Here is a 16,115-nt window from a genome sequence, read left to right on the forward strand (position 1 = left end):
CCTGTCTTTCGTTCTGCTCCTAGCCAGCTATCTGGCCAGAGTTAGACTTAAAGAAAAAATAAACCCACTGTTAAGCTTCTGCTGCTCAGCCTCCCGGGGAAGCCCTGACGGCGGATCCAGCCAGGGCTGGAGAGAGCAGGAATTAGGGCCCGTGCCAGCTAAGAAAAGTAGGCCCCTGTGTAAGGTTCTGATGTGATACTCAATAAGAGGAATCGTTTTCTAAATTTCCCAAATAATTTGTATTTATTTAAGATGGCTTTACGAGTTCTTTTTGTTAGCAAATTCTTCAATTACAATTGAAATTTTTATTCATACATGCTAGAAATAGATATATTTAGCGTTTTTAAAAGTTTTGCCCAACAAAAGTAGGCCCCTTGAACATTGTAGGCCCTAGCCAAATGGCAATGCTGGCACCCCCTCTCTCCTGGAGTGGATCCAGCGTCAGAAACCTTTAGTCCATCTCCGACCAGGTGGAGAGAGTTTTGTAGCGTTAAGAAAATGTGCGCTCGGCCAGCGCGCACCTCTCTGCGGCGGGAGGGAAGGCTTAGTGACCTCATTGGCTTGGAATTAACGTGCGCCGAGCTGACCACACGTCCTTCGAAGCTCATTCTGGTGCGTCGGCGGTAAGGGCTACGCCGCACAAAATGTGCCTTCCAGAGCGGGTGACGGCGCCTCCGTGCAGCGGCGGGGGGTGGAGCGCGCGGCACCGGCGCCTCCCTTCCACGGGCCCCCACCCAGCGCCTTTCCCCCCCCGGGTGGGCCAACCTTGCTCGAGTCCCGTCACTACCTGCGCCACGCTGGCGGGGGCGGCCACCGCAGGCGTCCTTGGCGGAGGGAAGCTGATAAAGCCCGTCTCGTCGAAACCAAAGGACAGCGCTCGAACAGGGCGGAGACGAGAAAAGAGACAACACTCCACTCTGCTGTGTTTCAAACTTTTTCCATTTATTGTAAAACGTGCAGGAGAAACCGGGTACTAGTAAACCAGTACCTTTTATTTTTTCTTTTAAGACTGAAGCCATAATATTCACTTTCTTCATTGACCGCATGCCTTGAAAAGCCAGATTTACAGATAATTACTATACAGATTCTTAGCCTATAAAAATCAGCAAGGCTGCAGGTAACCCCACCCCGACTCTCTATTTACACAAATAGGTCCAGTTCTGTACATTTTTTTTTTTTTTTTTAGCTCCGCACATCACTAACCATGGAAATGGGGGGGGGGGGGGGGGGGGGGGGGGGAAGGCACGAAAGCAACAGAAGTGTCCATCGTCGGAGGGAAATGTCACTTAGAAGCGAGGAGGTCGAGACGCGGCCTGAGGCCTGCGCACACGTAAACGTGAAACGTGGGCGGGGAAGAGGTCGGGGTGAAATCTCTCCCCTTTGGAGTTTATAACTTTACTGGGGAGGGGGTTTTCCCCCTTTATTAGCGGTCTGTGAAACACACACACACACACAAATGGATCCAAGTAAAACATCGCCCCGTGACACTGACGAGCAGCAAATTCAAAAGTGTAAAATATCAGCAAGGCCGGTGCCTTGCGCTGAGCCTTATCAGACGGTTCATGCCGACTGTGCGCGCCGGCGGGCTTTCCATTCTTTTTTTTTTTTTTTAAAGAGACATATCCCTGCAAATAACAATGCTTGCAGCTTCTGCCGAGGCCCGAGCGTGAAAAGGCAGATACAAAAAACAAGAACAACAAAAAAAAATAGTTCCTCCTCCTGATGCCTAAAGCGGTGACATTCCCCCTACGCTCAAGGCAGCCCTTATCCTCTTCCAGGGTCAACCTGTCCTGTAACGTTTACAGTGGCAAAACGTGGCAAGCACTGGTTTCGGAAATGGGGAGGGGGGGGGGGAGTCTGGTTGGGGAGGAGAGAAAAGTAAAAAAATGTTCTGTTTTGGTACCCGTTAAGACACGCAGTCATCTGCATGCTCCCGCTATCACTTAACAAATCACTTGGCGATTCTAACAGGGCGTGGTACAGTGACTGATTTAAAATCACTGCATTGTTCTTCATCAAGTTGAGTCATTTTTATGTGAAGTGTCAAGCTCTCTAACGAATAGTGGCTGCCAGACAAATCAAGTTCCTCATCTTAAGCTAGGGCTAAATAATTTATAGCTTTAATCTGCTCACTGAGGTGTGCAGTCTATGACAGCAATTATAAATGCAAGGAGAAATTATAGCTGAATGCCTTAACTGCATTAGAAGCCATGTGATGAACAATTGTCTGCTCATTTTCAACAATACAGGGGCACGTAAGTGTCACTGCATTAGAGGATTTTTTTTTTTTTCCAGTTCTGCTTTTGCTCTGTCTTTCATTTACCATAGAATGTCAGTTATTGTCTCCTACAAAAAAAAAAAGTATTGAGGAAAAACACAGTCATGGCATTCAACCCGATGGTTAGAAAAAGAAAGGAGGAAGCCGTGAAGACAGAATAAGACTGTTTATCATTGTTAAATCATATCTGTTTTGCATTAACTTGCTCTCACATTAGCTCATCACAGGTAGCCATTTCTGTGTGCCTCCCGTGGCCTTTTCTTAAATGTTCTGATCCCTCCCTGACAGCGCTCTCATAAACTGGTTTTTCACATAAACCAAGTGCACTCCGGCGTTCACAGTTTTGCAAGCTGTCACCCTGGTGGTCCCTCGCTGACCTGCCTACCAAGGCCGGTTCCTGCTCTTATTCCATCTGCATGGCAAGAGATTTAATGCAGTTGAGCAAATATATTTTAAAAAAAAACCATGAATCTGTAGAAAATATGAGTTCAAGTATTGGGACCCTTGCCATGAAGGTCTTTCAATAAAAAACAAAAATGTGTGTGTGTGTGTTCATTAAGGACAATTAAACATGCAGAAAATATATACAGTAAATCTTGTTACTGGCAGCTTGTCACTGAGGCAAATGAGAAATAGCAACGAACTGCATTTTCCCATCACCCCAGAAATGGAAAAATGTTACAACTGCATGGGGTATTTCAAAATAAAACCACACAAAGGATATGCACTTAGGTACAAATTCAGAAAGATTTCTCCACGAGGTGGCAGAGCTTGGTGGAGGCCCGATTCAGAAAAGGGGAAGCAGAAAAAAAAAATTCAGCATTGATTTAAATTCTCTCAGCAACACTAAGCGAACAGTAAACAAAGTGCTTTTCCCTTTGTTGCAAAGTGCCTGTTTAGCAGAATTTTCACAGTATCTTCAGTGCAGTGGATAACCGTCTCTGCTGCCTGGCTCCTGGCTGTTTCCCAGACTCTGGCGTGGGCTGGTTTCTATCATGTTCTCGTCCTGTGTCACTATACACCGGACAGCAAGTACAAAACCCGCTAGATCTTTTATTAAACTATGAAAGCTTAGGCACCGAGAGTGCCTATGCCTTTAATCCTACCTATCTACTGTGGAAAATCCAAACTTGCGTGACTGTTTTTGTTTTGTTAGCCACACATGGATAACGATTTGAGGGATCCCACTGCCTTCTTTTGCTGTTCCTATAATAGCACATCCTTAGGGTGGATTTGCAGAAGATGTTGAGCATGCTTCCCAGGGGAGAACATACCGACTGACAGTCATAACACAGGAAAAACGCAACCACTGCTCTATTCTGAAGATCGAAAGGTTAATTTTAAGAAACAGGGCCATCCAAAGACTCTCACTGCCTCATACAATAATGTGCTGTGCATGCCTGCTGGAATGGTGGTTCTGTACAGGAAGCAGCGTCACTTCATCCCCAGTCTTCTATGGCACTGCTGAGTATTGGGTACTAGGTGTGTGCTCTGTTTAATGAATACTCCCCACCCGCTATGCTATAGGGCAAACCTTCTAGGCATCTTCATGTCAGGGCTTTATTCAGTGCATAAGGCTGAATCAACCAGCGGGCCCTGTTGATCTAGATTTCTCCAGAGAATTAGTATCCAGTACAAGGCCACATATTGGTCATGCATATAACTGTATAACATTCTCTCATTTAATAAGAGAATAAAATTACTTTTCTTTTCCAAAGATATATTTTTGATTCTAGCTACTTAGTCTCCTCCCAAATGTAACTGTCAAACGATGTTAATATTTTGACAATAGTAATACGCATTATTATATCCCAATCTTCATAAAAATAACAAACAGTGGCAAATAATTGATAACTTAAACCAGTACGGCAAGTTTACTAATCTGAAAATCCATTAGGTTAAAATCCTCTGCTAAAGATATTCCCATATATGTTTCTGGAGGAGGAATTAACACTTTAACAAAAAAGTGTCAGGAACATTTTGTTAAACACCCAAAGTCACTCTGTCATTCCCCATCCCCTGACCGAGGCTGCTTCATCGGTGACACCGGCAGTTAATGGGTGAAGGCAGACAGGAAGCAGAGCCCTACTGCTCCCATCTCTTTTTGTAGCCGGTTGGTTTTAAGGTAAATTCATAGGACCAATAAGCTTAAGCTGCAGGAGTAGGCGTGGGCAGGAGCGCTAGAATTAAAAGCTTCCCGCGCACGCTCTCCCACAGATGCTCCCTCGGTATAACCGTGAGGGGCAGGGCTGGATTGGAACAGTTAGAAAGGCTAAATGGATTTGGGGGGGGGGGGGGGGGGGGTCTTGGATATCTGGAATATTTTGTATGTGTAAATAATCCAGGCATACAGGACCCCTAGCCCATCTAAGATACAGAAGAGCATGTACCGGTATCTGTCTTGCTATATATCGAGATATATTTCAGAAAAGATGGGAAAGGCCCTGTGAACACTTGACATAGCCACTAAACGGCCAAATTTATTTATTTTTCCAGATTTCTCTGGGTGAGCAGCTCAAGATCAGTCACAAACCTACTCCCAAGACCAGTGAACAACCTCACAAGAACATGGCTATTATCTCACACGCTTGTCTAATCTCGAAGGGCCGACCTTTTACGAGGTTTTTGCATTGGTATGTGCGCTCTCTCGTTTCATTTTCCCTCCCCTCCCAGGAGTGCAAGCCTTAGTGCTATCTGGGTGCCTGGAAAATAGTTTCTAATAGGCGTGGCAGCGGGTCAGTTCCTAATCTGTGGTGCAGCACCTGGAGCTTACGCCCCCCAAAGTTTTACAGAGAAAATAACGGTGATTAAATTGCGCAGAGAAATTTTGCCCTCAGGCACCTAAGTTGATTTTTTTACCCATAATCTCTGGTTTAACAATGCTGACATTAAATCCCCGGTAAAGTCAAACTGGCAAAAAAAAAAATTGTTTTTACTTGATAGGAAGGTAAATTTTGGTTTTTGGACAGTGAAAATCTGCTGAACTCATTATAATTGTATTCATAGAAACTTAAACTGAAAATCCATTTTCCTGAAACAATGGAACACATAGAGAAGTGAACACAATCCGATTTTCTTTCACGGAAACTTTCAGAATGGTTACAACAAGCTCATAGGAATTTTCAGACAGGGGTGTGAGCTTTCTGATAATAGTCATGCCATTTTATTTCACAACAAAAATACCAGGCTTGATAGTAAACTAAAATGAGAAAGAAATGGTGTTAAATTACACAAAATAGTGAACAGCATGAAGTGCCTGATTTATTAATGGTTTTCTCATATTCAGTGACTTAAGCAACAGCTTTTGATAAATCAAGCCCATAGCATCATAAACATTGCTTCTGGATGACGTACCAGTTTGTGCTCCCTCTTCAGTATAAATACAACAATTAGTACACTAAACCATAATCATAGCTAGGGTTTTTTTTTTCGTATAATGTTACATTGATGATAAATAAGACGACGTTATGAAGCAAAAACCTACAAGCTGAAAGAGGTGTGAAGCTGGAACCTTGGGTGGATGATTTCCGGCATGTAGCAAGTAGTGGTACATTCAGTGCCAAGCAATTGGCTGGGCCATGTCGCACTTGATCAACGACATTACCAAATTAAAGGGTCGAATTTGTTTCTGTGTTGAGAAGCTCCTTCCTCTTTCAGAGTGAAAAATAAGTGCATATGCTTGGCAGGGGCAGGGGAAGCTGAACAAAAAAAAAAAAAACGTCTCGCCATAAAGGAGAACAAAAAAAATAGAAAGGCATCGGAGCATTACAAGCAGACGACTGCTTCATGTGGCTCATCCATTGGCATGATCCGCAGGAGACAAAAAAAGTATTAGTTCATGGGGGTAACAAAGCAGACGAGTGGAAACTGGGGCTACAAGGAATGTAGAAAATCCCTGGGAATGGCATATAAACAAAGGCAACAATAATAGCAATAATATTGTACTTAAACAAGCTTTGCTCATTTAACGTAACATGAATTAAAGAAGATATCTAGAAGACCAATATGTCAGAGTTATATTTTTACTTTTTATAGTGCTTTCTACTCCTAAGAAAGTACATATGCTCCGTTTTTTTCCTTGTGGAAAAAAAAGAAACCGTACTATCAGAAAAGTAAAACTCACTTTTCCTAGGTACTGTATACCTCAGAATCATTCCTCATCCACCTCGGCTACAAACTGGGAATGGTGTTCAGGTGACTTGCTGTGTGTTTTGCTTAGATGAAGTTTCACCGCGTGTTTGCTCGCAAATGTCCGGCAGCATAACTTACACTTGAACTTAGAGTCTGTGTCCTCTTCCCCAGCTACAGTTTGTGGCGACCTCTGAATGGATACCCTCGAAATTTCTCGTTCTGTCTTGGTTTGCTGTTCCACTGCCAGTCTGTTCATGTCTTTCATTTGGAAACCTAGATGGGACTCTAAGTGGCTAATGTAAGTAGATGGGGTTCTATACTGAGATGCACAGTCACTGCAATAAAAGATGGGATGCCCTTTGTCCATGTTTTTCAAAAACTTTGTTCCACCAGTTTTCCGAAGCTGGTATTTGACATTCGCCAACCAGTGGCTGATGGTGGTCATAGACAGGCCAGTAAATTTGGAAATCTGCATTCGTTCTTGAGGACCTAGATCAGATAATAAATATTTACCTTCCGATGTTTGGAAGAGGCTGGAAGCAAACTGAGCTTGCAAAATCAAAAGATGTTGTGGATTCCAGTTCGACTGCCTACCCTTTCTTTTGTGTAAAGAGGAGACCTCTGCTGAGACATCTTCAAAGCGTCTGACATCCATCTCCAATTTCATTGATGCAATTCTTGAAGGAATAGCATGTTTTGGTGTCGTAGCTTTTGGAAGAACTTTGACCATATCTGCAATGTCAGAGAGAGCATGCTTTTGTGGCAGGGAAGTACAAGACTTGGCTTGGGCTGACTCAGCTTTCTTGCTTTTAGACTTGGTGAGATCTATAGGTTGATCACTGTTTTCAAACAAATAAGGACTGGCTAGACTGGCAGGCCTTGGTGGAGCAGGAGATAAAGCTGGTTTATCTAGAGCATTTAAGTTCGGTTTCTGGAATATGGAAATTGTGCTTGAGCTAGGACATGAGTTGGTCTGGCAACGCAAAGGTTCAGTAGCCTTGCCCAAGTGATTATTCAAAACAGACTGCAGGGCACTGAGTGGATTCACACAAGGCAGCTCAGAAGAATGGTTGGTAACGCTTTTTAAGATGGCACATCCATTGCTGAGAGTAGATTCTAGAGATTCTTTGATCTTTGTTTTCTCTTTATCATCATTTTCAGTAGCCTTCTCATCCTCTTTTATGAAAAGAGATTCTGACTCTTTGGGCTCTATACATCCCTCTATTTTAGGGAAAGATTCTTCTTCATTTTTGCATAGTGAAATAGCTTCTGTTTGGCTACTGTCTTTACTGGAATCTTTCAGCATTTCATCAGCGTCTTCCATTTCCTTCTTCACTCGAACACATTGAGACGCATTTGATGGGACGGGAACCAAAAGTGTTACTTTTCCCTTTGGAGCAATGGGCCTTAATTTGTTGGAAAATGTTGGTCTAACCTGCAGTACTTGAGAACCTATTGGTAAAGAAGGCTTGGCCACTTCTGAGAGTTGATAGGCTGCATGAATGCTAGGGTATGCACTCCAACTAGGAGCTCCATTTTGAGCTTTATTGATAGCTGTGGTGACAGTGTTCTCTAAAGACTTCAAAATGTCTCCTCCGGCCTTTGAACCATCTTCTAAGTCTTCTTCTCTAAGATACTGGTACTTTAGGGTAGGATCAAATGGTTTCTCAGGAGTATCTTCCTGCTCATCATTCTTTCCTACTTTTTCACCTTTATTGGTTTCATACTGTATATCCCTTGGGCTCTCTTTTCTGGGCTCCAGTGCAGGTGGTGCACAGTCTGACGATGCATGACTTGTTGGTTTTGAAGCCTGCGAGTCACTCGCTGGTGATTCAGACAAGGTCTGCATTTTTTCCACAGCCAAGGGGTCCATAACTAATTGCTTCCCTTTTTTGGAGGCTGAACTAGTGACTTTCAGGAAGTGGCCAGTTACCATCATGTGCGTGGTAAGCTGCTGCAAGGTATCATGTGAACTGCCGCATTCCATGCACTTTAGAATCTGGGATTTGCAGGCCTCAAACTGCCAAGTATAGCTGGCACCATTCTGGTAGCCATAGCGGTTGTTGGATGACAACTGCATGTTTGCAGCCTTCTGGGACAAACACATATCTGCAGAAGATCCGGTTGTAGAGTCTGGGGAACAAGGTCTGTTAACATCAAAAGCACGTTTCCTTGGAGGAGTGACCATTTTTGAGGAAATGGTGGGTACTGGCTCCTTCAAAGGCACTTTCTGGTAATGTTTTGTTTTTATCATATGAACACTCAAGTCTTGAAGGGAATCGAAAGAGTCACCACAAAACATGCATTTTAGAACTTTTTGTGCATCCTCCTTGTCCATATCCTGAAATGCCCTTTTTCTGGTTTTTGAATAACTGGCAGGTTTGTGCTTGTCCTTTTTATGGTTGTCATCCTGGTAATGGCCACTTTCATTCATATGGACTGTTAATTCTACCAAAGTGTCATAGGCTGCGCTGCACTGTCTGCACCTAAACCTGCTGGCCCCTGTAAATACAGTTCCACAGATTTTGCTGCTCTGTCTGTATAGCTGAACTGAACTGAAGAGGTTTGGCTTGGACACTGGCTTGGAAGGTAAACTCTGCTGCAAACTTTTTGATAGTGCATCATGGTGCCAATCAAAGTCACTTTTGCTTGCTCCATTTCTACTGTCACAGCTTCTCCTCTCTGTGTTAGATAACTTTAAACCTAACCCTAACCTTGTCCAGTAGGAATCCGAGAGTAGATTGGCATACACTGCCGTCATTTTATGCATGCAGTCGTGCGTGAAGCCTTCATCCTGAACTTTGGGGTTGACGTTACTTTTTTGATCCCGGACGTCTTTTGAAGAAATGCTCTTCACGTCTGCCACCTGGTCACTAGCATCACTTAAAAGGGATTCATTTTCCACATCCTGGTTGGACATATGGCTTACTGGAGAATTTTGGTAACTAAAACTACCTTTCTGTTCAGGACCCGCTTCTTGTTCTTCATCAGTGGCAGTATAATTACTGCCCTGAGGCTGAGCTCCAGAATTACTGTCGTCATCTTCCTCTTCCTCCTCCTTCGCCTCTTCATCCTTTAGGTCTTCTTCTTCTTGGACGTAGCCTGCAAACATAGCATATAAATAATGTTAATACCATTAAACGTTGATTTTTTTTTAAAGTTTCTAGAATAATCAGATAAAAGTTAAGCAGCATATTAAACCCGGTTCAGGAAGGGGCACTCTAGCAAACTCCTACAAAATCTGGATTTGGTGAACCCCAGTCTTTTTTTTTTTTTTTCTTAAGAATACGTGACTGCAATACAATGTCACTGTCTGGTTTCTGTCCCTGTTCTATATTTCCTTTTGAACTGGACTTCCATTTAATCTACAGTTTATGACCTGTTACTATTGAAAATGAAAAAGCCAATTATGTCTTTTTCTGTAGCTTACAGTCTTTTATTGGCAGATGGCCATAATTCTTTTTAAGTATCAGAGCTTCTGCAGTTAATAATCTTCCTGCCTTGGAAATATAACTTCTAACTATCCTTTAATTGGAAAGGTAGTAATTTCAAATATGAGGTTTTTATTTAGGTTCTACTAAAAACATGACTCCTGTCTTATTTAGCCTTGGAAACAAAACTTCCCTAAGAAATAAAAGAGAATCCTCCCTTTATTGTCATTTTTTGTCGAACTCTTGCGTATCCTAAAACATTTAGTAGACTAAAAGGCAGTTGGACATTTCAATATGGCATTACATAGTATAAACACAATTTCGATGCTGAGCCACTACAATTCAAATCATTCGTTTTCATTCGTTCTGGTAGTTTCTGCGCATTAAATGTTTTATGAACATAAGATTTTAATTTATGCTTGTATAATGGCATTCAAAAACATAAACTGCCGCATCAAATGAAACAAACTGAAAAAAGTGCCAAAAATAAAACTGAAATGAATGAGTGAACCGAAAACCTTTTTTTTTTACCAAAATAAATGAATGATAGAAACCAAAAATTGTGTATCTTTTCATCCCTAAATGCTAAACGATTTAAGGTCAAGTTCCTTGATGGCAGACTTTTTGATACATTGAATACTATTTAAGTGAGCGTTATTTCTTTGGCACTAGTATTACAAATCACAGCAAAGATTATAAAATCCTGCAAATTAATTCATGAAGATCAACTAAAATATAAAATATAAAGTGAAAAGATTTCATTTAATATGAAGGCTAGAGCAAATATACATTCTAAGATTTGAACCGGATAACTTCAGGGGTTTTCCAGTTAAATATCAAGAGCTAAATATACTCATGGAAGAAATAAGCCCTTGCTGTGGTCAGGAACTTTGGTATTATTGTCTTGATTTTTTATTGATGGGAAATAGAGGATCTATTCAATCAAAATTTAAATTGCAATCTTGGCCAACAGTAAATACCTGGGAGGTCAATATTGAAAACTGAACATTTATGTATGTTAACTGAACAAGACTTTCTGGCTAACTTACATAGGATATTAAGCAGCACAGCTATGCTGCTGAATATCACTATATTTGGCACTACTTAGGCCTGGATTTATCAAAATGCACTAAATATCGCATGCGATAGGAAAAGGGGTGTGATTTATGGCAATAGGCAGTTATCACAATTTGTGCAAATACCTGTGCGAAGTGCTATCTTAGCACAAATTGTGATAAGTGCCAGAATTGATGTATTTCTGAGAGAGAGAGAGACACAGAGAGAGAGAGAGAGAGAGAGAGAGGGAGAGAGAGAGACTAACCATAATGCCCTTACGCTAGATAGGTATTTATATCTCTATGGTATTATAAAGGATCTCTTCAAGCACCCCCTACTAAATCCATACTTCACCCTTCCATTCATAAACGTGCTTTGTCCACTGCCGGACCCTCTCAATGGAATTCATTACCCACAGAGCTTCGCCAGGAACAATGCCCTTTCACCTTCAGAAAGAAACGGAAAACCTGGCCTTTCAAACAAGCCTTCCCTTGACTGGCCTCACCACTAATAAGGGATGGCACATAAATCTTCTTTCATAATGTCCGTAAGAACTACTCTGGTTCCATTAATGACTTTAATAACTTTGACTGCTCTCCTGCTCCAATATTGTTATAATACAAGCCTCCCCGTTAGTTTGTCAGCCCCCTGCTTCCCCTCCCCCCACCTGTCGGTCTTTTCCCCCTGCCACGTCCTTCCTGACCCCCCCGCCTTACCTAAACTCCTTCTCCGTTCTTCCGTCGCCCAGTACAGATGTTTGTTTAAAGAACTGTTCGTTTGAGTTCCTACTAGGTCTTTCGCCTAGTCACTATCATACGTTGCTTGTTAATTACTCTTCAGTAGCGCTATTTATCTATTTATCTATTTATGTTAAGCCAATCCTACCTCTCTTAGTTGTCCCTGTTTCATGTAACTTTCTCGTATATCGCTGGTTATCCCTTGTTTGCTGTAAACCGGTACGATAGGACATTTGTCTTGAGTATCGGTATATTAAAAGATTTTAAATAAATAAATAAATGTGGGAGGCCCCCTTAGTAACTCGAGGTGAGGTTTAGGTATTAGTGTAGGGGTTATAATAGGCCCGGCGTGTGTAACCCTTTTGAAAATCCGGCCCATTATTCTTAATCAGGGATTTGTGAGAGCCATGTAAGCAAGCTAGGAATTTCCACAGGTTTGCAACAGCTCATAGTAAGAAATCTATAATATATATATTTATTTCCTTTTAAATATGGAGTTTTCCATAAAATCTGATAAAGATTAAGGGGCAGATTTTTAAAAAATACGCAAGCGCGCACTTTTGTTCGCGCACCAGGCGCGAACAAAAGTACGCTGGATTTTATAAGATATGTGCGTAGCCGCGCGTATCTTATAAAATCCGGGGTCAGCGCGTGCAAGGGGGTGCACATTTGTGCAACCTGCGCGCGCCGAGCCCAGCGCGAGCTGCCTGTTCCCTCCGAGGCCACTCCGATTTCGGAGCGGCCTTGGAGGGAACTTTCCTTCGCCCTCCCCCCACCGTCCCCTCCCTTCCCCTACCTAACCCACCCCCCCGGCCCTATCTAAACCCCCCCTTACCTTTGTCGGCAAAGTTACGCCTGCTGAAAGCAGGCGTAACTTTGCGCGCGTCGGCTGGCAGCCCCGCTCCGTCCTCCGGTCCCGGGGGCTGGTCCGGAGGCCTTGACCACGCCCCCGGGCCGGCGCCACGCCCCCGGGCCCGCCCCCGAAACGCCGGGGCCTGCCCCCGAAACGCCGCGTTGTTTCGGGGACGCCCCGGACACGCCCCCTCCCGCCCCTTTTCGAAAGCCCCGGGACTTACGCGCGTCCCGGGGCTTTATGCGCGCCGGGTGGCCTATGCAAAATAGGCGCGCCGGCGCACGCGGGCCTTTTAAAATCCGCCCCTATGGTTTTGATGTGGACTTAGCTTCTTATGAAGCAGTGAGTTTTTCCACTGAATAATCTGTGGCAAATCTTGCCGCAGATTGAGATATTTTAACAAAACCCCATGCCTTATATGATTTGCAAATAAATCCATGTAGATATTAGGAAAAACATCAGCAAATGTATTTGCAAACAAAAAATGTCAAAAGTCCACACATCTTTTACTGAGGCTCAATCTTATTCCAAGTGTTTTAGATGCCAACTGTTGATCCCACCATTTGTACAGCTCTGTTCCCATCTATGTGATTACTATCTTGAGAATAAGTTCCAGCGTGATTATCAAGACATGAGGAGTAGATAAGTCATGCCTCTGCAAATACTTTAATTCAGTACTTCATCATACTCAAAACCAATGACTTTTACTCTTAATTTTTCCACTGAGTAAAATCTTTTTTTAGTCCAACTGGGTATATTTTTCCACACACAGAGAGGTTGTTCTTTAAAAAAAAAAAAAAAAATATATATATATATATATATAATATACAGCTCCATCGAAGACTGGAAAATTTTTTGTTTTGCCAAGAAAAGGGACAGTAAATCTATGTCCCGAACAACCTTCATAAACTGTGTAAACTCTGCACACCATCTGTATTGTTTCATGCATACACAGGATTCCAATTTTATTTAAAATAACATCATTAGTACAGAAAACTCAGCCAGTGGTACAAGGTATAAATCTTGTTTCCTACTTGTCTGGCTGCATCCCGAACATCTTTTTAATTTTGGCAAACACTGTTTCTGACTCTAAACTATTTCCTGCCAATAACAGATATTGACCCCACCTCTCCTAGCCACTTCCTACGAATGCCTTGACTCGTCTGCTAACAAAAGACATTTTAGCTCGACTCTGCTGTCTCCAGTAAGTTCATTTTAAGGTGCTCCTAATGCTAGGGAAATTACAAGTTAGCAAAAAAAAAAAGCCCAAAGAAACAACAACTAAAAAGCATCTATTGGACCAGTGAATGATGACATCGCCCTACCCGTCAACTAAGAGCTCACGGTGAAGTTTAGGTTTATTACCAATCACAGACTGTGCCCTCTGCCACTTCTAAGAACCATGAGGGCAAAATACTGTGCCATCACCAGCCCTCTCCAACCCCTTGTTTTCTGAAGTCCTCCAACACTGCCCCCTGGGAAATATCTCTCAGGGACATAATTCTTCTCCCCCCTCCCCCCCCCCAAATTCTCTCTCTCCTACACGGATAGGGTGGTTAGCAGGGATGGGCCATAGGGCCGAGAAGTATTCTGCCACGCCTCTATTTTGCTGTAGACGTAGGCCTAGAGTACTTGCGCGTAAATTCAGGCTTGTTTACGCTATGCCATCGACGCGGTTTCTGCTTAGAGCAATGTTGCCATAAAGCCACCTTAGCACCGCATATTACATTCTTTTCAGCTGAAAACGAGGGCACTAAGCTATCTTGGCTGACTGCCAGGTATGATGGGATTCTTTGTACAAGAAAGCAGCTTTATGAGCAAGGAAACGGCTTCTTACTTTAGATATTGTCTTGTTAGGTTTATATTCTTCTTCCATTTTTTTTTGGCTCATATCACATGAAAGCGGTATGGATTCTTTCTAAAATGAAGTGAGGCACATGACAAAACCCACCCGCATTTTGTTTTGTTTAAAAATGAAACAAAAAGAAAACTTCCCCAAATTTCCCCCCCCACTTTGGATTTTAGGGAGGAGGAGGCATAGCCTAGTGGTTAGAGCAGTGGACTATGAACCAGAAGACCAGGGTTCAAGTCCTGCTGTCACTCCTTGTGACCTTGGGCAAGTCACTTTACCCTCCATTGCCTCAGGTACAAAGCTTACATTGTAAACCCTCTGGGGATAGATAAATGCCTCCAGTACCTGAATATAAACTGGTGTGATATCTCAATTGAGATCAAATGTCAGTATATAAAAATAATAAATAAATAGTTTGAGAAAGTCAATGGAAAAAAAAAAAAAAGACAACACAGAATTTGCCCTCCCTCCACCTCCTCAGACCACATGCACCTCTTCTGCAGGGGTTCCTGATGATGTAGAAAGGAGCAAGAGAGACACCCAGTCACTCCTGCCCCATCCCTTCCCATTTTCACAATGGTGCTGGCCAGTGCCATTTTGTTTTATGTCCATACAGCCGACACCATTTTCAAATTAGAACTGGCGAGGCAGAAGCAACTAGGGAATCATTCCAGACACAGGGCATACTTCGGAGGGGCACCCCCGCCACTCCACCAATGACAGTGCCCATGAGGAGCTGTTGCAGTGCGAAAACGGAAGGGGCTAGTCCTGCCCAGCCTTCAGCTCCCACATTCTCAACTAGTTTTACCTATATCGAGAAAAACACAATGGAAGAAATTCCCCTGCACAAAATGATGACTGAGTACCGAGTCTCGGGAAACTCTTTGGTTCCTCCATACGACAGTCTTGATAGCCTACTTATAAAGCTAGTGCTGGTGCCACTGGAGAAAGAGAACGTCTGTAACAGTCCTGTACTCCGGAAGACAAGCTGGAATTCTGAGCTCCGGTTGACCTGTTGACTAAGACCTTGGAGGAAAAGTAGGTGACATAGCAGCGTACAGAACAATGCTGTAGGCTGCAGGTTAAATGAATTTCCCAGATTAGGTCTATTATATCTGTTCTCGCAAACACACGGTGGTTGAAAATCTAAACACAGGTCATCTGGCAAGATGCAGAGTAAAAGTCCTTGCAGCTTGTGATACCTTCAAAGACGTTTTGTGCATGATCTCAGGAGACAAAATGAGTGCATAAAGTCTCTTCTGCAAAGAATCCAGTACCAAAAAGGATCTGTTAATGCTTATGTGTGGGGCATTTGTGAGACCCCCAGAGAAGGGCTACAAAAAACCCATGAGGTGAGACTGAAGTAATTGCGATGGAGAAGGTACAGAGAAGGGTTACCAAAATGAAAATGGAAATGAATCAGCTCCCCTATGAGGAAAGACTAAAGAGGTTAGGACTTTTTCAGCTTGGAGAAGAGACGGCTAAGGGTGTTTAAAATCATGAGAGGTCTAGAACGGGTAGATGTGAATCGTTTTTTTACTCTTTCGGATAATAGAAAGACTAGGGGGCATTCCATGAAGTTAGCATGTGGCACATTTAAAACTAATCGGAGAAAGTTCTTTTTTACTCAACGCACAATTAAACTCTGGAATTTGTTGCCAGAGGATGTGGTTAGTGCAGTTAGTATAGCTATGTTTAAAAAAGGATTGGATACGTTCTTGGAGGAGAAGTCCATTACCTGCTATTAATTAAGTTGACTTAGAAAATAGCCACTGCT

At 42.8% G+C, this 16,115-nt stretch overlaps 1 protein-coding gene across 3 annotated transcripts in view; it reads right to left on the bottom strand.

Moving 5' to 3' along the window:
- Nucleotides 1-1,221: 1,221 nt before the first annotated feature.
- Nucleotides 1,222-16,115, bottom strand: part of TSHZ2 (teashirt zinc finger homeobox 2) — a 313,195-nt gene continuing 298,301 nt past the window's right edge. For all 3 annotated transcript variants that reach the window (XM_029611881.1, XM_029611882.1, XM_029611883.1), the window contains exon 2: nucleotides 1,222-9,511. In XM_029611881.1, coding sequence (XP_029467741.1) covers nucleotides 6,429-9,511 — 3,083 coding nt within the window. In that variant the 3' untranslated portion in view covers nucleotides 1,222-6,428. The remainder of the gene's footprint in view (nucleotides 9,512-16,115) is intronic.

Source organism: Rhinatrema bivittatum, chromosome 8 (genome assembly GCF_901001135.1).
Source record: "Rhinatrema bivittatum chromosome 8, aRhiBiv1.1, whole genome shotgun sequence".
Taxonomy (NCBI): domain Eukaryota; kingdom Metazoa; phylum Chordata; class Amphibia; order Gymnophiona; family Rhinatrematidae; genus Rhinatrema; species Rhinatrema bivittatum.